Raw genomic sequence first — 24830 nt, 5'->3', positions numbered from 1 at the left:
AAGAATTGTGCATTTTAGTAACAAGACGCAACTTCAAGCTCTTTAGAGGAGCCTGTTAATATGTGTAATAAAGCGACCAACTTCTCTTTGTAATGTACGTTCTGTTCAGCGTATACATTTCTTCTGTTGGTTAACTACAGCCAGGTTGAGCTTGAACTTGCTTGGAAGAGCCTGCTCTGCTGCAGGTAGACTTGCTGCTGAGCAGTGTGGTAGCCCATCATTCCCAGAAGAATATGAATGGGTATATCAAACAATTGCGTACAGCTTGAAGTTTTAACCATCCCGCGTTAGAGAAGGTGAAGACTAATACAGATAGGGAAAGTATATAGTATTACTTACCCTGCTTTGTTCCTGTTTCGCAGAAGCTGTATTTCTAGCTTCACAGCTGTGTTCTTGGCTGTCCTGGCAATTTTCTTCATTCCAAAACTAACATGAGTAGCCTTGACTTTGTTTCATCCTGAAGGTAACTGTTTATTACAGTTGGCATTTAAATCCCTCAAGTAATAGGAGCAATCACACAATAGCTTCGTTTCCAGCAAATTAACAGCCCTACAAGGTAATGGAGACAAAAATGAAGATAAATTTCTTTTAATATAATGAGATAAAGGGAATTCAGGTAAGAATTGGATCCTATATTAAAATTTGTCTTCCTGTTTTGGGAACAAATTTGAAGCTCTCACTGGATTAATCTTAAATAAGCTTTTTGTTTACATTATAGCTTTATATTAAAGTAGATACCACAAGGAGGACAACGTGTTAATCTGAGAAGGCAGTCTTCTCTATCAGTGTATAGTATTCATTCACAGCTAGGGAAGGATTTTGCTTCTTATTAGAAACTTACTTGTGACAACAGATATATATCGATACTTCTAAAAGATTAATTTATTTGCATAATTTTACCTGCATAGTGTAGGAGTGATAGCTTCTCTCCAACTTAGAAAACGAAGTGGGTTTATTTAGCATTACCAAGTTAACACATCTTTTTAAAGGTTTTGGAAAGCAGTATCCAGTGTTACTGTGATTTCAAAAGTGATGCAGAAATCCAGTATTTAACAATGAGAGAAGTGAGTTACTGAGTCACTGGAAATAAAACTTTGGAAGCTCAAAGCCTACAACGTTTCTTCCATGTCCTGAGAATATAGGTACAGGCTGCAGGGAGAAATTACACTGTCATTGGCAGCAGTACATGTTTGGGACGGGAAGGCAGGAATATTTGCTGCTTGTCTTTCCATGGTGTGAAATTGTGGTGGAGATGCCTTTGTTCTTGGCCAACTATTTTAATAGCACGTTACCTTTTTACTTGCCAGCTGAAATTGTTGCATTTGCTTTGGCATTGGCATTGTTTAATATCATATCTCCTGTAGTTTGTCTTTATTGAAATGCCTGTTTTGATTTTTTGACTCTCTTGAACCTGCAAAAGCAGATAGTTTCACATAGCAGAAATAGAATAACAGCACTTAAAACGTATACAGTGGTTTAAACATCTACCTGCTTACCTTATTTCACTCGTGAAATACCCTGCTTCCTTGGTAACCTTGGAAGGCTGGGTTGAGATGTTTTTCTTTCTAGATTGTGCATAGGTCCTTGAGAAGTACAGGGGAAAAAATGCAAGAGTGAAAGCTATCTGACTACCCAGCGCTTCAAAGTGTGTTTCAGTAAAAATTGCAGGTATCATGTATGTATGTAATCAGATTGTTTTAAGAAGTAAAGATTTTTTTAACCAAGCACTTCGTCCTGTAAAACTTCCTAATGGTTTTGGTGCCTTGCACTATAGATTTTTTTTTTTGTTGGATAGTTTGACTCTTTTCTTGCTGTGCAGGGTCAGAGGTAAGAACCTGCGCACTTCATTTTCCCACCCTTGTCGGTCGTGCTGTAAAGTGAAACAGAGGTTATCCCGGCAAGTACTACCATAGTCTTGTTAGAGCATTAAGGATTTGTGTTCAGTGCAGAATAATAACTCATTTCTAAGGGTATGGCTTTACAGCACAGTTTCTACAGGGGAAAAATAGCTTAAGAAGTTTCTGACCGAATGTTGTGCTTTAGGTGTGCTCATACTGGCTGATAGTTGGACCACGGCTTAAACTGGATCACTGAAAAGACCTGGGTCAAAAAGTTCTTAAGCTGATTTTCCTGCTAGAAGTGGCATCTCATGCAACTACGTACTACGTTGTGTACTGGTTTTGTGCATTTGCTTGCCTCGGCTTTATATATGACACGCTGGCACACAAGAATACCGTGTTAAATTGACAGCTAATAATGTTACATGGGACAGATGAATCATTGTTGGAAAGAACTGAAACGGGTAAGAATTCTGAGGATGAGACTTGGGTTTTTTATATATCGACATGAAAGGAGGGGCCCCTTGGCAGAGATGTCCCCCTCAGCAGGACGGGAAGGTGTGTATTTGTCGCGGTACTGTGATTACACTGCTGTGCTGCATGCAGACACCTGAATCTTATCTTGTCCTGGAACAGGGAGTCAGTCTACAAACCCAGCAAGAAGTTTCCCCTTAACGCATTTGTGATTTTTTTTAAGTCTCTAGTTGTTGAAAATGTTGAATTTGTATTGACAACACATTTAGGACACATGCAAATACATACTGGCTTTTTTTTTCCCCCAGAAAATTGCTCAAGAAATTGCTACATCCAAGCCCAAATGCTATAGGAGTCCAGTACTTGTTTCTGTATTACAGCTGGCACATGGTATGCCACGCTCTCCTTTTTAAAGAGAGAAGTATAAAAGTTGTTTAGCCTAAAAAAAGGATTGAATTTAAAATAATAGTCACAATGGCCTTAACAGTGGATACTTACATTAATGTTTCGCATTCAGAAGCATTTGTGGTTAGTGCTTGCTCTTGTAGTTATTACTGCTTCGCCTGTAATATGTAATTGTGGAATAAATTTATTTTTATTGAACGCTTACTTATGATAAACATGGAATATTAAGCTAAAATGCAGTTGCCGTAAAAATGTAAGCTGCTATATATCTTAACTTCCCACAGTGTGTTGTCCTTAGGCAGGGCTTTTCACATGAAACAAGTAAACGGTCATCAGCAGGGCTTATGGGCAGAAGCAGATTATTCTTGTTCATCTGATGAAACGTGATTTTGTTGATCTATCAGTTATACTAGTTAGGCTTCTTCCACTTTCCCTCTCCTTCTCCCTGCCAGGTTCTGTTGAGGTTACTGGGATTTTTTAGGAACCAGGACTTACACAGGGATTAGTTAAGGTATATCTAATGATATTTGTGCCCCGACGTTCGTGTTGTTGGCTGGAGATGTCAGAGACTTGCCGCAAAGATACCATGGTTTTTGTTGTTCAGAGTGATCCGGGATGGGGGAGAGGGGCATTTTAGGATGAAAGGTAATCTTTGTGTAAACTTTCAGATTTTTTTTTCCCCTAACAGTTAAAATAGGTGTTCATGAGTGTTTGTCCCTTCTGTTGTTTTTCAGTCAGCCATGAGCATTCCGACTTCAGCTGAAAGCTATATTCTGTCCGTCAATAAGTGGAAGAAAATTTAGTGCGTGATTCTTGCGTTCCCATCTTCTGCACAAAGTGGCAGGTTTTAACCGAACCTGGTGTTTACTCATACTCAGACACACAGTGGAGATAAATGGACTTATACGTGTTTTTGAGAAAACAATTTTGATTTAAATCAGTGGTAATTCGAGAAGATTGTTTGCATCGCCTAAATACACAATACTCTTGTACCGGTGATAAATGAGAAGAGAAATATTGCCAGATGTTACAGGTATTGTATGCCTGGAGTCTTCCCTTTTATTATTTCAAGTGTTCCTTGGTAAAAAGCAACGTAAAGGGCGCAGCAGTAACTCTATTCACTGCCTGTTGGGAAAAAGAGCAGTGATCAGATTGTTCGTACCTCTGGACATTTTCCAGGACCCATCTTAAAACCAGGGAGAGATCAGGTCTCGGGCTAGACGAGGTTTCCCTAAATGCATCTATTGTGCGATGCAGAGGTACCTTTGCGTTTTCAGTTTTAAGAGGTGTGGAGCTAGATGAAACAGTCTTACCTTGTGTCTTGAACTTCTGGTAAGGAGTATTTTCCCCCCGGGTCTCTGCCTTTCTTGTCCTTATACTTGAATGAAGCTGTGCTAATGAGATTTTAGAGACCCGGCTGCCCCCGCCGAAGCAGCCTCACACTGCACCAGAAGTTGACATGTGAACAGCCCTTTGAACCAAGGAAAGACAACTCTGTCAGAGCAGTTACTCTGGCAACAGTATTTCTAATGGTGATTAGCTCCAAAATGGAGCACAAAGAGGAGTTGGTTCATTATGGAGGCACAGCTCTGGGTTTTGGGGAGAGGAGGTGACCTGCTATTCCTCCTGTGAGTGAATTTAGTCCTCTGAGAGTCACCCCCACGCCTTCAGAGCGGAATAGGAGAGCTTTGTTTAGCGAAAATTAGCGTACAGGTAACTTATTTTTCTACTTGCAAATGGTGGTGGTTTGCAGCGCTGAGCTGGAGTGCTGAAATCTTGCTTTAAGCTCACAGGCTGCTAGACCACCGAGCTTTCCTGCTTAGTGGTACGGTCCTTCCAATAAACGATCCGGCGAGAAGTTAGCAGGAGCTGCTTACGAATGAGTGGTTTGACTAACAAAAAGTAGCATTTGAGATGAAAGCGGCAGGGGGTGGGAAGGTTAATTTTGTTTTGGTGAGCTAGGTCAGGCATGGAAGAAGAGGCATTCAAGTCAAGAGCTTTCTCTCCAGACTTGGACATTTTATTCATCTTGCAGACCAGGAATTTCACATGCTTTTAACCAACAAGGCCTTAAAGCAAAATATAACTTCTAGTCATTCTGGCTTGTGAAGTTAAGTTTAAATGTATATGAAATAAGCATCAGTCTTCCCCAAAACCCAAATATTTGCTAAATATCAGTTCTCTTGGTTTACAACTCTAAATATCCTTGGCATATGCCTGTTTATTTGCAGAAGAGTTCTTGACTTTGCAAATAAATTTTGTTTAGCTTTTCATACTACGGATAGATGGCTTACAATAAAAATCTCTCTGAAACTGATAGCTTAACTGAGTATATAAAAGGAGAGAGAATGCAATTGATTTTTAAAAATAGTTGAAATGCTTGTCACTATCTTGATTATTTTTGATATCTGCCACATAGATTAAGTCAGTATTCATCTGTTTTAGAAACATATCTTGGCAAGTATATTTACATTAAATTCAGAAGCACTGAATCGTCTTTGGGATGAGATGGAACCTGAAAGCTCTGGGACAAAAATATTTCTGCTTTCTTGCATTCTGTACTCACTTTATAGAACAACATTTGTTTTAATTGTATAGCTTCCTCTGGACTGACATTTCAATTACAGGCACTTCAATATTAATCTGAAGATTTTGACTCTGAGTAGTCTTAAATTGGTTAATGAAGTACACTAGCTGGCTTTCATTAACAGCGAAAAGACGTTTATGTACTGCCATAGTACGTTCTACTGAAGAACAATATTTCTTGCTGTGTGGTTTTCAGCAGAGGTCCCACCTCGCCACTCAGCTGCCTAACCAGCGGTGGTGGTAGCACTGCCTTTTGGAAAAAAACCCTCACCCTCGTGGACATACTATGATCTAGGAATACTCCAACAAAGTTGCTCATAAATCCAGTGTGAACCTGTGTATCGTTGTAGCTGTGGAAACAAAATGTGTTGGTTTAAGGATTTTTCCTACCACTGCTAAGTAGCTAACGAGTGCTCACTTTGAGTCCCAACAAAGATGCGATAACAGAAACGGGTTTTGGGGCTGAAGGAGCGATATAGCATGGCTGTGCTCTGGATCTGGTGTTAGTTCTTATAATTATGGTGTATTTCTCTCTTGCTACACAACCATTTAACTGTGGGTTTTTTTTTTTTCCTCCCTAACTACTGTGTCTGAAGATGTCAGCAGCAGGAGTTAGCAGATCTGTGGGGTTTTTAGTGCCAGCCATTTTAAGTTTTGTGTATTTCAGGGCTTTCTTCTTTGGAATAGAAGATACAGAAAATGTGAATTTGCAGCAGCACTGCTGAGGAGATACGTGCTGAACCCCTTTTATTGACTTCTGATGGGCAAGATTTAGGTTTCATCTCTTCTCTCAAGGTAGCTTCAGAAAGAGCACAGTAGGTCTTTTGACAGTCCAGCGATTGCCCCACAGATGATCAGTCACGTCTTTCATATGTTGCAAACTTTGAAGGGTCAGGGTACTCCTTTAGGTACTTCTGAAGCTCGTATCCCCATCATATCCAAGGGCAAGTAGCCCTGAGCACTTGAATATTGAATGCAATCTAATTATGGAGTGACGGCTACATGACTGCAATGAAAGAAGCAAAAACTGTTTGGTGTCTCAAAGGAGAGCGGGTTGCCTAATGAAGAGAGGGGAGAAGCAGGAGGAATCGTGTTCTGGCGGGGGATATCAGACTTGTTGCCAAAATGGAGGGGGAATTGGGAAGGTTTGGCAGCTCAGAAGGGGATTTCCATTAGGGGGCACATAATTTTTCTAACGGAGGGAAGAGCTAAGAAATTTGAGGCTAAGAATGGGCTATTCTGGAATTTGTAGCACAATTTTAAGTAGGTAACATTAGATCTTCCGCTGCAATTTTACCATTTTTACAGTGCACAGGATAAATTACCCTTTGTGCTGCTCTGTGTAAGGTTTAGTTTCCAACTGCTTTGTGGATTACTCTTCGCATTTCTAGAACAACAGTTTGTGCTTTTCTTGCTTTCTAAAATTTATTTTTTTAGTGTCTGCTTTTGTAGTACTTGGCTAGCGTTCAGGTCGTGCGTTTGAGTAGGTGAGTTCAGACTGTCTTGGGTTTTTTTTCCTTGAGCCTTCCTAGAGTGATAATTTGGCAAGACTGCATTATGTGTGTTAATGTGATGCTACAAACACACCTATATTCAGATTGAAGGAAAGAGGTAAATATTTTCCTTGACTAATTACCTCTCCCATGTGAGAGTGGAAGCTTTTGCTGAGAAGGTAGTTTTCATTCATGTGTGGCTTTAATTCAGTTTTGGTCTTAATTTAGGTCTTTACCGCCTATGATGAAGACAAATCCACATGCATATGTTAAAATCTGACCTTCGGTTTGCTCTCTGCATTCACTAATGTGTTTTAAAATATTTTAATATATGGCTTTCCAGGCTCCAGATCAATAAACCAATGGGTCTGAAATGACAGAGTGCTACGATATTCCTCTGTAATTTAAACATGATTAGCTGATGAAGGTTATGATCAATATGCCAGGGAAAGATAAATTAATTGATATCATCCTTTCAGGATGATAAGAGGCCTATTGGAGGTGGGATGTAACTAATGAAGCTGCTTCTTCATTTATACAAGCCATTTTTTATACAATGTATTCTCACTAAATCATGATTATGCCATCATTCATTTACATGAAAAACATAAGCCACAGACCAGTTTGTTATTAAAATTGCATTCATTTGAGAAGAAATTGTATGCTTACACTGCTAAACAATATCTCTACGTGTGTTATAACGTATTGAGGAAGAATGATCTTGGAATTTACATAAATATCTTTTTATATTTTCTGAACAAGACAGATTGAATGCTGTTAGTTTAATTACAAGAAGTTTCTGTGTGACTTTTTAAGTAGATGCCAATAATTGTTGCCGTTCTGCTTCACTGACCCATTTTGGTGGAGACGGTGCAAGCAACTACAAGCTCCTTTGCACAAGTTTCATAAAGTGCTTCTCTTCATGAAGATTACTGCATGCAAGAAAGCTAAATTTAGTTAGTAGTATTTTTGATTAGCCGCTACACTAGTCTCTGTTTCTGAAGACTGAAATTTTGTTTACTTTTTAATTTGTGACCCAAAAGGTGGGCAACAAATGTCGTGTAAAGGATTTTATTTTTAAGTGTTTATGACCTAAAAAGAGGTCTTTCCAAACGCCTTAGCTGAATAGCGGAATGAACTGAAATTCCCATGTATCACAGATCGAATTTCTGAAATAGTTTGATTTTTTTTAAATTGAAAAGTTGTAGGAGAGGTATGGAAGTTGCTGCATTTCAGATCAGCTCTGTTTCCAGTTTTTATTGTGAGTCTGCTAAGCTGTATATAGAGTTGTTAATGACACTGATCCCTGTCTCCGTTTGATAAATGCTGCTTTTCTTTACATGTCGTAGAAAATTTCTTAATAAATTGCAAAATAAATTTGGCATTTTTCCAGCTGTGCTAGTGCTGCTAAGTAATAAAAGCTAAAACTAGAAATCAGGATATAGCTTCTTTCCATAATGAATTTGAATGGGATGGGATGGGATGGGATGTGTGGCACCACTAATCCAGGTATTCTATGGCAGGGACCTTTTATCAGTTTTATTATTCCGATTATCATTTGTTTCAAATGCTTTAAACTTGTGGTTTCCAAAACTGATTGTCCTGATGCAGTGGCTGGTAATTAAGAGAAGTCCACCTTATTCCTCAGCAGCAGAGAGTACACGCCTTCTTGTAAACTAAACCTGCCTGGGCTGGGAGTGATAGCTTTCCTCACGAAGCGTCATTCCGTGATGTAGGACACCTTCCAGGGTTGTACTAGTAAATAACACTGAGATGCACTTGAGCTAGATTGTTAGTCAAGTGTTGCTCATACTTCTGTCTGCAGGGAGAACATCCCAAAGAGGAATGGGATGTGTACTACCGTAAGCTTTGTCAGTGTGATTATAAGCATGTAGTGGACTTGTTACAGCATTCCTGGTATTGCTTTTTGTAACTTGCACACCTGCCTTTTCCCCTTCTGCTTGGGTGTTACTGCCTCTCTGGTGCTGACCTGGTGAGAGTTCTGGGACAATTTCATCCATGTGGAGAACAGAGCTGGAGTCTCACATGGAGCATATTGTGGAAAACCAGCATCTGTCATCTTTATTGGATATATTACAGTCAATTTTTGGAGCAGGCTTTGGCAGTGGAAAACCCTGTTTTGTGTATTGTGCGTTCTGTGTATTTTTGACATACCATATTTTCCAGTGTGTACTATAGCTTACCTGCCTGTATGTTTTGTTTTTCTTTAGTTGCTCAGAAGATCGTTGCAACAAGGAAGAAACAGCAACTCTCAATTGGACCCTGCAAATCTCTACCAAACTCTCCAAGCCACTCATCCGTGTGTTCTGCCCAGGTTTCTGCCGTACATATCAGCCAGGTACAGACTATAATGAACGCTTGCTTGAAAAAGGAACTGATAGGTTGCTTTTCATCTAATGTATTTAATGCCAGTGCTCTTTTTGCTGCTTGATAGGTAGTTGGCATTTTTTTGAAAGATATCAGTGATCTGTAGTTTGAAGCAATTTTTTTTTTTAATTGGCTTGACTTTGTTTCAAGAAACTGCTGCAGTAAAATAGTTTGGCTTTAAAGCCATCTTTGATCGTAGTGATTTATGCCCAGCAGCCTGCTGTTCTGAGTAGACCAATTGTTACAATAGCAGGATTTGCTGTACTGTGTTTTAAAATTACCTCACTGTGTTTTTGGTTATTGTTCTCATTCAGTTGTGTGCTGAGTGATAATAGCTGGTGTATCTCAGTGGTTAGCGTGCTAGAATTTTACATTTGTGAGCACTGTGCGCAGTTGTAATTGCCCGTCTCTGTTACGCTCAATTGAAATGATTCCCCTTCAATGACATAGTGATATATGTTGCTATTGACTTGTAGACACTATGTGTAAAAACAAAATGCTACCTTAATGTATGGCAGGAAAGTCTGGTGGACTTGATGGTATTTTTGGAAACATATGGTTAATACCAAAATTTTCTAACTTGCACGATTTTTACCTACATACGTTAATACACTCCCCTGTATTTTCCTTGCGATACCCTTCCTCAGTATCTTTGTTTTCTAGTGTCAAGGGATAATCTCTGTGTACATTCACAGTTAGGATGTATATAAGCTCTGTCATTCAGATCCAAGACCTTTGCAGCCAGGCAGATTGTGTTCCCGCTGTGCTCTCTCACTCTCGGCAGGTGGATGTATAGGGCCATCATTTTGACCCTTACAGTCTGTGGCCAGAGCTGTGGCCTGGTTTCCTGATTGCCACTATAGCAGTCTGAAATGTCTGATATCCACCAGCTCTCCTGGCGTGTTTTTCAGTCTAAACTCCATAATATGTCAATAATGTTTTCTAAGGTTATGTTGCAGTCTTGAACCACCCGTGTGAGGTTTTGTTTCATCTATGGCCCTTTCTCCCACACTGAGAGTGTCTGCTTTTTGGCAAAAAGCAGTATAGTGAAAAAGTGTTCTATGTTTGGGGAAAAGGTTTTGTTGCCTTTTTTTTTTCCCCTCCCTTTAATTTAACATGTTACTGTCTTCTGAAAGCACTCTGTTTAGATTTATACCACAAGATGAAGACTTTGGTTCTTCTGTGGTCATTAGTGACTGGTCTCCTTCTGTGCCCTAGTGGAAACTTCCACCATCGGGCTAACTCTAAAGATGCAAATGCCAGTTCTCCTCAGACTGTGACTCTCACTTCTGCCGATTACGCCAAAAGACAATGCTGAAGTTCAGACCCCCCCTTTCTAAAGCAGGTGCTAAGGTGCATGACCCTTCTGAAGAACCCTGGCACCTTTTGGTGAAGTACAAGTTCCTCATATGGAAGAGGTTCTCCTCTTCTTGTCGTATGTGACACTGACCAAGTTTTCTCAGCCACTCTTTCTGACCAGTTCATTGCCACAAGCGCTTGGAACTAATCCTCTGTGTGAAATGCTTTACTTCCAAACGATTTCCTCCGGGCAGTTGTGTATGTTCATACTTTTAGACCGAGAGGAATTATGCTGCCTGTAGGGGCTATCTGAGACCCATCCTATTCAGTGGTGAAAGAGGAAACATGCTGTCAAAGAAACGTGGAGAACGAATGGCACCATTTCCAGTACTGACCTTACTTTTGGATCCAAGAATGATCTAGTTTACTCAGTCTGCTGATTGCTATATAGTTTTTCAAGAGTTTCTGAGGAGGATAGATGATGCTTTGTACAACCCAATCTTAGCCAGCTGCATCTCTTATGTTCTGCATTGTCTTAAAGCAGTTGCGGTCACCCTTCTTGTTAATGAAGTTTGTTTGATGAAGAACATCAAATACCTAGGTTCTCACCAGTTTCCTATCCAAGTCTAGTTTGGAAACCAACAGCAAATACCAAATTCTAGACGAGTACTTCACCTACGCAGCAAACTTCTTGCCAGTGATGAGGACTGTTGGGAAAATCAAGACAAGGTAGCTTTTGTGATAAGGATCCCCACAATCTGTTTCAATAAAAATGAAATAATGTTCTTTACTGCCTTTGCCAGCTGGCATAATTATCGAAGGGGGCAATTGCAACACCAGTCAAAGATGTCTGTCTTCTGAGACTGATGTCATGCCTAAAAGTACAGGCCATAAATCTGTTTCATGTCTTATCGCCTTTGTGCTACACTTAAAGGCAGTACGACCTTGTTTAATGAAAGGAAGCTGAATCCTTATCCTAGACTTAAAAGAACTTTGCAACTGCGATTCCAAGTTTAAGATGATCTGGGGGAAGATTTACCATCTCTGATCTTGGCTGGAAGACTGGCTGATGTCTTGCCCTTTAGAACATCTCTTTTGACGTAATGATGTTTCACTGAAGATTTCCTCCATGAATCAAAAATGTTACCATTACAGTGCCCTGCCACTTGCATTCTCCACAGGAGTGAAGGCCTTCAGAAGTAGTGGTTACACAGATCACTTCAGATAAAGTGAGATATTGTTCCTTCTCTGGTTGGATCACTCTGGTGATCTAACTCCTGCAAACTCTCCAGATGACTCTGCAGTCAAGAGCTGAGGCTTTAGAGAAAGGAAAAAAGAAAAAAAAAAGTGTCACCTTACCCAGTCTAGTCCTTAGCATACCTTGGGGGAAATTTTAAGGCTTAATACCAACAAGGGCTTCTCCACCAAGTAGTTTCAGTTTTCAAACGGTGAAAGACTCGTTTGTGTGTTTGGTTGCATATCTATACTCGTGTCCAGTAGTCCTAGGTGGTGAACTCCTAGGTAACGTCCCCTTCCAGAAAATGCTCTCAGATATGTCTGTGCTCATGCACTTAGAGACCTGTTTCACTAGGATGCTTCCTATTCCAATGACAAAATCTAGTTCTGTTTGCAGTAGGTGCTGCTTCTGTTTTCCTGCTCTGACTTTTTGTTTATAATGCATGTATGTCAGTCAAGGTGAGGGTTTTACTTGGAAAGCTTTGATAGCCAGAGTCAATAACCCTTGGTGCAAGTACTTCACATACATATGTTGGCTTTCAGGGCAGCGCAGAATGCACGCAAAGAATTTTTTTCTCAAATCCAAGGATATCATTCATGATTTGTGATTGGGCAGAACTATTGTAAACTCTGTCAACAAGAAGGATGGTGCAATATTGCTTATATTCTGCTAGGAAACAATTAATCTGTCTGATGCATTGAGAAGTACTTCAGTCAGCAGCTCACCTTCTGGTTTTTCTGAACACTTCAAGAGGCAGACTGAGTTGTTTTGAGAGGAAGAAGTGTTGTTTAGTGTATTGAAGGCCTCTTATTGGTCTCAGAGCATCTCGGGATAGGTCTTTTTACTTTGGCCATCAACAAGAAATGCACACTGGGGGAGTACGGACCAGTCACTTCTGTATCTAGTGTCTTCCCCATCTCTATCCCTCCTTTCATTCCCTCTACCCCCCACCCCCACCCCTTGCCAGTCTTTCTAGACACGATATGCTTGTAGACATGCTAAATCTTATTTCAAAATAGCATCAGTTCCCCCTACATCACAAAACCACATAGGCATTCCTTTTCTCTAAACTCATTCCTGCACTGAAGGAGTTGCTTGTCCTTTACACCTGACATATCAGGAAGACATTTTTAAGATATTAACTTACAAGAATAGTGCCAATATCCAACAGTTCCAAAGGGCTCTTTTCTCTGCCCAGACCCTGAAAGTGGAGATCATCTTGTACCAAAAACCATGAGGCTGCTAAGGTGGGCACCACCTTTGGTCCTCAGTGCATCTGAGCTCAAGATGCATCAGAAATCTGTGTGAAGTAGCCCTGTACTGCATAACCTGTTGAGTACTTACCTGGAGCTGTGCCTATTTTTAAGTTTACGCTGTTGTAAAAACATCTGAAAATCCCATGGCACGACACCTGTAGTTGCTGTTTGTGTGAAGGACTTTGGGCCCCTCATCAGACAAATGATGATGTGGAGATTCCAGCTAGGAGTCCCCAGCAGTGTGAGCTTACTGGTGGACTACGGTTTTGAAAGTAGAAATGAAAATACTATTTACCAGTGACTATACTTCCGTGAAATCTGTAGTCTGCATGTATTTTCACACTTCTTGTCTTTCCTAGAATTCGGCTGTTTATGTTCTGCTGTGAGAGGGGATTGAAATGGCACCATGTTTCCATGTCTGCCTGTACTACATGTATTTCGCCGTGACAGAGAGGGACCTTAGACACCACACTTTCTGTGCTCTGAATTTAAAAATATTATCTGAGTGAGTAGTGAGTGCTATTGTGTAAAGTCACCTGCAAAATCATTATACATGTGGACTGCAGTGCAAAGAAATGTGTTTACTGGTCCGCAGTGTCACCCTTCTAGGAGATTTGCATTATACCTGAGAAATGAGCTTAACGTACATTTTACTAAACTGCAGCTCAGGTATGGCTAGCACACAAGCTTGTTCCCTACTACCTGCCGCAAATCTGTAAAGATGCATTATTTATGCTTGCACTATGCCTCCATAAAGTTTTTACTACAACATGATTGTCTAAATATGTAAATTAAACTATTAAGAGCAAAATGCAGTCAGCTTAATCATCCATTATTTTACTGTATATGAGACCAGATTATGGATAAGCACTAAATAGTCTTATTTATAGCGGGGGTCATTTGGAATGAAATACTCTGTTGTAGTATTTTGAGCACTTGAAAAAGAAGAGCTTAACTAGCTTTTCCTTCTGTTTTTTCATGTAATTGCAAAACAAAAACTAAAAGAGAAGTGAAAACAATATTTAATACCATTGCAACGTACATCATAATCCTTCTGTATTTACAGGGTTATGGCAAAGTAATCTCTAACATTTATTTATAATAAGCATTTTATATAAATGCATATGTGCGTGTATATGTGTGTATGTGGATATATTCTCCTTCGTTCATATGCATAGTTTCACACACAGTACACATGTATATGGAAGTGCATTCTCCAGCACTCAAATGTTAAAACTCAATTCATCTGTCAGTGTACTCTTTCCTCCTTTCTTTATCTTCACATTCCAAATTAGTTTTTGTTATGCCCTTTGTTACTTTTTCCTTTCTAAGGTCTCTTAAACTTAAGACTGAGACTTGGTCTTCTTTTAGATTTTCCAGTTCGTAACATAGTTGCTGCCACTGCAGTATTGAAGCCTATTGTCACATTTTGTTAATTGTTACTAGTAATTTCACTGAGATAACTTTTTTTTGGATGTGCCAATGTATTTTGTCTTCAGAAGTTGTCTTCAGATTCTCTTGGTGCTCTTTGGTCTGTCTGGTAGGACAGATCTGCCCTTTCCTCTACCTTGCTGTTACAATGAGAAAAGGCAAAAGCTCCTGAAATGGGCAAGTTCCAATATGTCTCAAAGGATGAGGTTAAACTGCTAAATTCAGGAAAAGAATACAATTATTACAATACAATTTGGTCTTACTATGGAGGGCTAGACTTACTGAAATCTCCGGCATCGTTTATCTGGACCTAGGTTTGAAATCGGCTGTCAAATTTATATTCCACGGCAGCATGCTGAAAGCTTTCTGGCTTTTGCTGAGGCAAGGGCTAAACTGTTTCCTCCTTGATCGGTCTTCAGATGCATGGCTGTGTATCACCAAAATCCTGTGAATAAATTGGACTCCTACCTATAATGTTTTCAGATGAAAGACTGAGATAATGTGACTTTCAGAAGAGAAATTGTACGCAAGTGGGCAAAGAAAAATGTGTCCCGACTAAAGAATTTTCCGTGAGGCTTCTGTGTTTTGACAGAAATATGCTTTTCCCTGCTTTCCCCAGGAACAGAAGGTGCAGACACCAAATGCATTCTGTCATAGGGCATGTAATCTGTGCTTCTGATCACGGCTTGCTTTACTCCGACAGTTCCCAGGCTCCCTGAAGCTCTGGCAATCTCTTGCCTGTTTCAGAAGTAGGACCTGCTGCCTTCATTTTCTCCTCAAGCAGTGGTTAGAGATGATTTTTCTGGAGGGCATCCTGGTATATCTAGAGAGCAGAAAAAAACATTGATTCTGTTTGTATCGGGTTACTTGTCAAGAAGAAAAATTTCAGCTTTATTCTTCCTATGCTCTCATTCAGTGGTTTGGCCTGACATTTGTACTGTGTAAGCTTTATGAACGTTTTGGTGATACCAGATACAAGACATAAGGTGGTGAATATTTTGCCTTCTTTATATAATGGGCCAGTCAGGAACGTGCCCCTTGCAAATACGAGGTTAAGTCCAACCTTTTCTTAATGAGGTCACTGCTGAGCTCCCGTCACGCCAGGTAAATTACTCACCAGTTTGTTTACTAAGGAAACCTGAAATATGTAAAAGCTTTGAAAGTGTGGGATTTGACTTGCTTCAATCCTTTTTCTGCATAGAACTGTGGACATTGTATACAAAGTTGTTTTTTTTTTTAATGAGGTACCGTCAGGAATCTCGTTACAGGCTTTAACGCTGTCATTGGCAGTGTCTGCCTTTGAGGTAACTGCATTGAATGGACCTGTTCGGTCAAGTTATGCCAGGTTGATAGCTTCATCTGGGTTGTTCTTGTCTGGTGACAGTGTAGTGACAATGTTCTGCTAAATTTGTGCTTGCTGCCATGACCTTGAGTTTTTTACAGCATCAGTGCATGTGGCAACAAAGCTGGAAGCCTGTATAGATACTAAAGGTACGCATTTCTATAAATGGAATATTGGCCATTCACACAAGGTGCGTTCTAGAAATAACATACCCCCGAAATGAAAGACTTCCAGGGTTTTTTCTAACGGTGTGCTGAAGTTCGTTGACCACCATGGGGCTGTGTATCTTCCTAACAGGAAGGAAAGACAAGGTTGTGCTGTGTATGTCCAGAAGCTGAGCACGTTTCAGAATGGGTACGCTGCCTTAATGAGGCCAGGAAAATCTGTCACCCGAGAAAGCCAAACAGGGATGTATCTGTGTCAATGGTTCTACTGGGGCTAATAATTTCCCTACCTAGAGTCATTTGATTGACCTCTGTCCCTATTGCCGTGACTCTGGTTAGAGCAGTGACTCAGAAATGGCCCTTTAAGCTCACGTCTCAGTTATGTCCAAGTCTTCAAAGCAACTTAGTGGAAAGACTTGTTTGAAAAGGTAATGTTAAGCTGTGTAACGTCCCAATGGGTATTGGAGTGCTTATTTGATTGGTTTTTGACTGCCACAAATTTGACCAGTTTGTCTACAGTCAGCAAATGGGTTTATATTAGATACGTGTTGGGTTACATGTGCTGTAAGGAAGATTGTTCTTCAGATTCACTGACTTGATTTTTATGCCTTGGGACAAACATTAAGTTCTGTGAATTATAGTTATAGCCACGTGTCCTAAATCCTGTACTTCACTCCAGTGAACTTGTTATTAAATGCTTGCATACCGATGGCAGGAAACTGCTCTCTACAATCTTAATGTGGCAAGGTCCCTAGACTTCTATTTGGTGCAAGCAAACAACCCGACAGAGACCACTTGCCACCTTCTGTTTCCTTCAGCGGCGCCTTGGGTTCAGATGTTACCAAGAATACGGTTTCCAAGTGCTTGTCTGGTTGCATTTTTCATTGCTCCTGTCTGTGCAAGCTATAACTTAGAAGTCGTGTCCGAGCTCTTTCTTGTCAAACCCATTCTCTCTGTTGAGGTGTTTTAGAGCAGCCGTATAGTTTTATATGTTTGCTAATTATTGGAGCTTGTTCAGTATTGGTGGCCATGCTTTGATTCTGTGGAAGCGTTGAAGTTTTCCACTTCTAAGTCTTTTACTGAAATAGATTGATTTTTTTTTTTCCAGCCAGTGGATTTGATGTGGCTTATTTTGAAACCACCTCAGCATTTTATTTACAAAGTTGGAAATCCAGTGGAATTAGTACATGTGAAGAGAAACATTGCCTGCAGGACTTCTTTTATAGAAGCTGTCTGTATAGGAACATTTGTCTTTGGGGACTAGAATGCCCAGCATGTACGTGTTTTCCTTTAGAAGTTACTCCTGGAAAACAAATCACTTAAAAATCCAGGAGACAGTGCCTCACTGCCAAAAAGCATAAAATGATGCTGTAAGATGATGAAAGATGAAAAAGGTAAAATTTTAGGGAATCCTTTATGTGCTCTCTCTGGGAAATAGGACTTAGGTAGAAATCTGTTAATTTTAGTTTAAAGAAAAAAAAAAGGTGGTGATGCATAGTTATCAAGTTGATCAATATTATGAAACAGAACATAGCTGCATCCTTTTATTTTCAACAGCTTGTGGTTCAAATCCTGTCATCGGTGTACAACATCTGAATCTTTCCTACTTGCCTTTTTCCTCTCCTTCCTGTAGAAGAGGCTTCTATATGTTTTGAGGCATAACTCTGTTGTGATCTTTCTTTTCTCCACCATCTTCATCGCTTATTGCCATCTTTTTTTCTCCTCGGGTGAGCCTTGCAGCTGCATAGTTTTAATCTTAAATGTGTTCAGTGCCTTTTCCCATTAATGGTTGCTTCATTAGATTTCCTTCTCCTTCATTTTCCCTGCCCCAGTTTGGTTCAGTCATGGCAGAGTGGACAGCAGGTCCTCACCACTCTAGTCTGAAAGCCATTCCTTGACACCAGCATCTTTGGTCTCCTTCCCTAATGCTATTTACAGTTGTTGAGTTTCCAGATGTTCACTTCCTATACCTTCTTTTGTCGCCCACGTTTTAAGGCTTCCATACCACCCTTCTCATCTTTGACATGTCCAGTGCTTTGAGTACTCATTTCCAAAGTCTTAGACTGTTTGAACTTCAGCAAACTTTTGGTGATTACTTTCAGAGTGTCCTAGTTACTTGTTGTTTTTTCATTACTTTTTTTCATGCAAGAGTCTTTCCTGTGTTTCTTCAGAGAGGTAATCTCTGACTTCCACAGGTTCAGTGTGTCTTCGTGCAGGTTATTTACTCTCCTGTATGTTTGCTGTGTTACTTGGTGTCTCAGCAAGATGCCATAGAGAAAGGGAAAGCGAATGCAGGGTAAATTAAGGTCACTTCTTCCCGGGTCATCCTGCTCTAGTGTTATCATTCTCTGTTAGGACGCTAAAAATTATCATTTCAGCTCTCCTTCTTCATCTGCTCTGTTATATATGCTTGGGCCATCTCCAAATTCTGCTTGCTACTTCCTCTGGGCACTTGAAAATGTTGTAGGACAACTCTCTCAAGATCCTCTGTTACTTTCAGTACTCTTACCTCTGGCTTCCTGACAGCTACGCTTCTCCAATTCAGTCAGAATGAAGGGAAGATGACATTTAATGTCTCTCATATATATATATATATGTATGTTTAAAGAGGGGAAAACGGAGAACTTTCTCCATTAAAAAGCCCACTTGCTGTATTGTCAGTCCTATCTTGTCCCACAGAAGTGAGCTGAGGAACATGTTGTTATTTACAGAGAAACAGTGACTTTCAGAAGTAGTGTTCCCGGATTTCTATCTGCATTTATTGGCCCTTCAACCCAAGCATGAGCTGCTTGTCTCATGCCTTTTCCTCTGTACCCTTCTCTTCTTGAATTAAAAAAAAAAAAAAAAAAAAAGGCAAAAAAAAAAAAAAGAAAAAACCTGGAAGAATTGCAAGAGGACTTGAAATCACTAAAAGAAACTTCAACTGGATGATATAAAGAAGGATTGTCTCCTACTTGGTTCTCCTTCAGAGGTTTGGGCGGCTCGGCTCTGCTTGCAACTTGAGATCCTGGTCCTTACGCTGACCTCCAAGGAGGGTGTGAGAAGTCCCGTCATGCTGCTGGTGCCTCCCCAGAGGAGTGCCTCCCTGTATGGCAGCTTTGTGTGCATGTAAGACCCGTCACTAGTGTAGGAGCGACGCTGAAGAGTAGACTTTGGAGTGCCTGCTTTTCCTTCTGAGCTTTACCTGGTGAATTCCTACCTACAGCAACTAAGATGAGACCAAGTAACATGTTAAGTATCATGGGAGAATCCTTCTTCTCAGGCACCCTGCAGATACCCTCTTACCCTCTTTCCTCACTTCTTTTAGGAAACTTGACTGCTTTAAAGATGTTCTTTCACCCTTCTGTGTGCATCACAGACCTTTATTCCCCCCTCATAAGTTACGTGTGAGTTGTTGTCCAGACCTTTAGCTGCTGCTGCTCTTCTGGTGAGCTTTTCGTCAACAGCGTGCAGAATTTTCCACCTTTGCCCTGCCCCAGTCCCCCATCAGCATATACAGTATATCCTCAAAGAGTGTACTTGTATCTGATAGGAAAAAATCTGTCCTTTTGTCTTTCCGGACTACTTCCACATCCTTTGTAATGATGGTTTTAATACTTACTGATTTTACGTGTAATAATAAAAATAATAATAATTAAAAAATCAAGACTTTGTTCTTAATCACCTTTCGGTCCTTTCCATTCTATCTGTTTTCCTCACTTTCCTGCTATTAGTCGCTTGTTACCTCAATTCATTAATTGTTTCATAGGCTGAGTGCTTTATTTCTTACAAGACTATGATGTAACTTTACATTTTTGGCTACTTTGAATAAATGGGAATGTCTTCCTTTAAGGTTTTGTATTCCCATACCAATGGCTTCAGCAAATGTGTTGGGAGCTATCTGTCACCGTAGTAGCCATTTTACAACATGGAATTATTTTCATTCTCTTGATTAGCTCTCAGTGAACTGATGTCTCCAGACTAGGATTAAGTCCAGCTATGCAGTTCTATGGCACTAGGTATTTTTCCTTAGGTTTGAGGCAGATTTCAGTTCAGCAATTTTGAAGTAGAAAAACAGAATTTAGACTTTCCCCAATGTTTTGCTTACCCTTACACTAGTAAAACAAATGGAATTGTTTATATCCAGTTAAGATTATATTGCGTAGGATGAAAATGTGCCTGCCACATCAACAGAACTATCCAAGTTTTCAAAAAATAACGGCAGAGAAAATATTTAAGGGCTTGGAATAGAAATGTGTGGAAAAGTGGCAGTAGGGCAGTCCCGCTGTGTTCCTGAGCCTAGGCTGCTGTTCTTGTGTATCAGGACTAAATAAGATACAGCTGTGGATTGTAATGTCTTGAAAGCAGTGTGTCACTGTTTAAAACTAACTTTAATCCTTGCAGACCAGTAATGGAGGAGGGAGTTTAAGTGATTATTCCTCCTCTGTCCCATCAACTCCAAGCACCAGCCAGAAGGAGCTACGGATTGATGTTCCTCCCACTGCCAACACACCAACTCCTGTCCGTAAACAGTCCAAGCGCCGATCCAACCTCTTCACGGTGAGTGAGCCAAGGAAGAGACTATTGCTGTATTTTACGTAGTGCTCTGTGGTGACGGCCTGAACTTCAACCCTGTTGAGTTGAGCTGGTCTAATCCAGACAGGAGCGTTGAGATGGATCTGTAGGCTCGAAAACAAAAACATCTTAGAATTACCATGGGGCGGTTCTGTTTGAGGACTTAAACAGAAACTAAATACAGTGAAGTTATCCTGTTGGGAATTGCAGTGAAACAAGTGAATCTGCAGTTGAATTCTGGAGCCTTTGTCCGACTTTAATTCTCAGACCTGTCTAGGTTCCCTGGTTTGGCAGTAATCAAAGAGAAAGCGGGGCCTCTGCTCCCCAGTCCTGCCCTTACACTGAATAACGCTGCTGACTCAGGGCTGCCTTTTGAGGTCTCCTGTGTTTGTAGAGACGTCTCAGAGTTTACCATTGGATATCATGTGGTATTGCAAAATAACTACCCCATGCTACTTTTATTACTATACAGTCTCAACTCACTTTTCCAGGGTTAAGAGAGATGGTGGAGATTAAAATTTCTTTTTTTCTTCCCGAACCATCTGTTTTTTGCCTCATTGAGAGCCAAAAAAAAAGTACTAAGTAGAAAGCTTGACTGGTCCAATATGATAGGTCTTTGTTATGCATAAGTAGTTTGGGAGATGATAATGAAGCCTTGAGTGATGATTTCCTTAAGTTTAGCAGTCTTGCTGAAAGCTTTGGGATTGTATTGCTTGCGTAATTGTGGTTTTGTAAGCAGTTTTTTGACACTTAACATGCTTTATAGCAAACACAGAATCCCTGTGGGCTCGCATGTAAGTCCCTTGGTGATTGTAGCTACATGTCAGTTGTGTTTAGAAAGCCACGACTTCCCTGTCGTCATAAAGAGTTTATATTTTTTTATTCCAAGGGTGGTGTCATATTCCCTTCCCAAAACTAACTTGCTCCTTGGTCGTATCCAGGGAACCGCATACAAAAACGGTAAAACCTTGAACTCTAAACAAAATCTGACCCCTCGGCCTTTAGCAAGTAGAAGGTTTTGTCATCATTTTGGAGCGCTGAGTGACAGCACAGAGTCCCAGGGATGGTATTTCATGTGTCCATCCCGAGAGTGGTATTTTGATTTAAAATGAGCGCTTCAAACTCCTATAAAGGAATGAAAATCATGCATTTGTGTTTAGGTGCAAAACGATAAAATTTGCAAAACCGAATGGCATGTGAGAATGTCCGATTTTGACGCTGATATCTTACAGCCGTCGCGCGGATTTCCTCCCGTTGTTGGGAATCCTCGCTGCTGTTGGGGCACGCTCGGGAGCTGCCAACCCCGCTAGATGTCAGTGTCAGCCCAGAAACTGCCGGCAGAGCAGCACCTCTGGAGATAGAGCCGAGAGGCTACAGCACCCCGCAAAAGCACTCGCCGACCATTTCTGCTCTGAAGGATGCATAAAATGCTATAAGGGCTGTATAGGTGTAGCTGACATTTGGGAAACTGGGGATGTTTTAAATTGGAGTAAGTGTAAATTTGAGAAAGTGAATAGAGAAAAATACACCCATTTACAATTGCAGAAAAGGTTTGAGAAGAACGTTAAGTCAGCTGCATTTGCTATAAACAAATAGACTAAAGCTCTGGTTTGTGATAATTAATAGCACAGTGAGAACCAAATTTACTAATATGAGAGGCTGTTGATAGTTGTCTTAATGTCTAATAACTGGGGGGAAGTTGGGGGGAAAACGAGTCCTATGGAAAAAAAAATAATAATTTTACTTTTTAGAATTAGTTCTATCTTTTAAGATCTGGGCACATTGAATGTTGCCCTGTAATCCATGTCCTGAAGTATTTAACACTGACCCTGCTGTAACCCAGGTGTCATGCCATATCAACCAAGTTATAACCTGGAATTATTTAATTGAACAAACAGATGACCAGTATTTTCTGTCTAGTTATGAACAGAGTGCGCTATCAAAATATTTTACTATTTAGCTCTGGGTTTCTTGCTGTGCTTCTTTCCTAGTCTGTTACTTGCTTATGCCTTTATCACTTACAGAATCAAATGTATTTCTGTTTAATTGCAAATTACCCCTTGTTATCTAACATAGGTAATATGTTTAGTTTCTTACATGAAGATCTTTTAGTGTTGGAAGAAAATTGGGTTAAGTAGAAAACAGATACAATTTTTCTTAAATCGATTACAGCTTGAGTTGGAATAGGGCTGAGAATTTTAAGCATGTTCGTATTTAAGTGCATTAAATGCAGTATCTGATCTTTTTGACTTTGAATATTAATATTTGCTGTAAAGCTGTTGCAATAGCTGACTTTCTACGTAGGTGATAAAATAGATCAAATATTAGCAGGAGGGTGAACGTCCTTTGTTTTGTGCAGTGTATTAACAGGGACAGCTACATGATAGCGTATAGCGCAGGTGGCGATTTAAGATGCATATGAGGTCCCCTTCCGCAAAGAACTGATTGTAACTATGTGTCCAGTCCATATGGGCTGAATGAACTTCTGGTACAGTAAGATGAATCTCCTTTCCCATATTCAATATTACCTATCTGACATCTTTGCAGAATTGCAAGCAAGACTTTCAAAAAAAGTTAAAATGAACTCTCAGTACCTACTATTAGAGATCAGTATTCTTACTTTTGGGGCTCTCTGGACTCTGGTTGTGCCCAAACTCAGGTACTGCATCCCTCTGGGACTAAATCTTACTTCACAGACCTAATTTGAGTAAGGTTTTTTGTTGATGTAAGTCTGCATATGACTTCCAATGCAAAGGGGAAATGAGTCAAATGATATTCATGCAGGTGTTTTAATTTTTTTGGACTTTTTCTGGTTTGCTTGAATGAACTTTTAAATAGAACGACTTAATGTGTAGCTGTGACATCAGAAAAAGTCCTAGCAAATGTTGATCCAGTATGGTTTAGAGTCTATTTTTTCACACTATAGGATGTAAGATGCATTGTGTGTGTCATAGGTACAAAAGCATAAAAGATCAGAATATATCTCTATTTCACTGCATGATTTGTCTTTATAAATAGCGGAGCCTGCTAAGATTCTCCCCTTGAAAATTTTATGTATTCTGTGATTACAGGCAGCTAGAATAGAATTTGCCTAACAGAAATTCCTACGTTTCTATACTTTTGGCCTTTGACAATATTTTGCATATAGATATTTCCCTTCTATGTGCAATGTATTATTTCCAGATGCCATTACTTTTACGGAATGGAAGACATGATGATTTAAAAATAAAAACGAAAAATAGCGCGGAGATATTTAGCTTGCTTTTCAGAGGCAGGATCCTTTCTTTAAAAAAGTCAAATAAAAAAGAAACATTCAAGTTGACAACTTCCCTCCCAAGGATTTGGCTACCTTCACTGAGTTTCTTTAAAATGTCACTTACGGGCGCTTTGCACCATTGAAGCATTGTTTTGCCTTGTATTATTGGGAAGTGGCACTTTCAGATTCAGAAATCTGTCTTGAAGGACGAGGAACAATAGTTATCCTGAACATTGGATTTCATCCCTCCCACTTGTTTTGCTTTCTTTCATTTATTCTTTGTTTAATTCCCCGGCACGTCATTCCATTGCCCCGAACCATAGTAACTAGTGATAGGAGCCTGCTCCCGGCGGAGCGGGGAAAGCAGCACAGGATCCCTGCTGGGTAAATGTGTTGCTTAGAATGGTGTTACTTGAAGTCCTCCTCCGCGGGTTTTCTCCCTCCCCTTCCCTCCTCTCGCCCCCGAAGGCAACTGCTTTGGGGATTTTTTTCTTCCTTCCACCCCTTCGTATAATATGGAAAATGGGTATGAGCTATCCGCGATCCTAATCGTTCTCCTAATTTCAGTGTCTTTCAAACATCTCTTTTCGCTGAAAATGAAAAGCGGGATCTTGGGTCGCTCTGGTTTTCATTAACTTCCCGTCGTGGTACTGGACATCGCAAATGTATTCGTTTCATATATCATCTCTGATTTGAAAAGCACATGAAAATGTTTTCCCATTTTCGATATTGTGTGAGTAATGTTCCTATTGAAAAGTAATGGAGTGAAGTTGTCACTTGTCAGTTCAGTTATTAAGGAGGATGATTCTCAGGTCTTCTTTTTGTAATAAAATAAATCTGTCACAATCATTATGCTGTGCGTTCTTTCACAATAATGGACTAGAATCTGAATAACTTCTTAAAATTACTATATAACTTTATAAAGTCATGAAGTGAGCACTGTGAACTTACTCCTAGGGCTGTTCTAGCGTTATAGAAAGCCAAGATCAGGCAATTCAGGTTTTAAACATTGGTTTAATTTTCCTCATGCTGATTTTGCTTCATTGTGTTCAGATAATTTTTTTCAGCAGCAATCGCTACATTTTCTTGCAATTCCAACTTTCTAAC

At 40.0% G+C, this 24830-nt stretch overlaps 1 protein-coding gene across 3 annotated transcripts in view; it reads left to right on the top strand.

Annotated features, from left to right (window-relative positions):
• Window positions 1-24830, top strand: part of AGAP1 (ArfGAP with GTPase domain, ankyrin repeat and PH domain 1) — a 392680-nt gene that overhangs the window by 175721 nt on the left and 192129 nt on the right. For all 3 annotated transcript variants that reach the window (XM_075153786.1, XM_075153785.1, XM_075153787.1), the window contains exons 7-8: window positions 9028-9155; window positions 20297-20452. In XM_075153786.1, coding sequence (XP_075009887.1) covers window positions 9028-9155; window positions 20297-20452 — 284 coding nt within the window. The remainder of the gene's footprint in view (window positions 1-9027; window positions 9156-20296; window positions 20453-24830) is intronic.

Source organism: Calonectris borealis, chromosome 6 (genome assembly GCF_964195595.1).
Source record: "Calonectris borealis chromosome 6, bCalBor7.hap1.2, whole genome shotgun sequence".
NCBI classification, from domain to species: domain Eukaryota; kingdom Metazoa; phylum Chordata; class Aves; order Procellariiformes; family Procellariidae; genus Calonectris; species Calonectris borealis.
The sequence above is the reverse complement of the archived record's forward strand: the minus strand, read 5'-3'. Positions and strand labels throughout refer to the sequence as shown.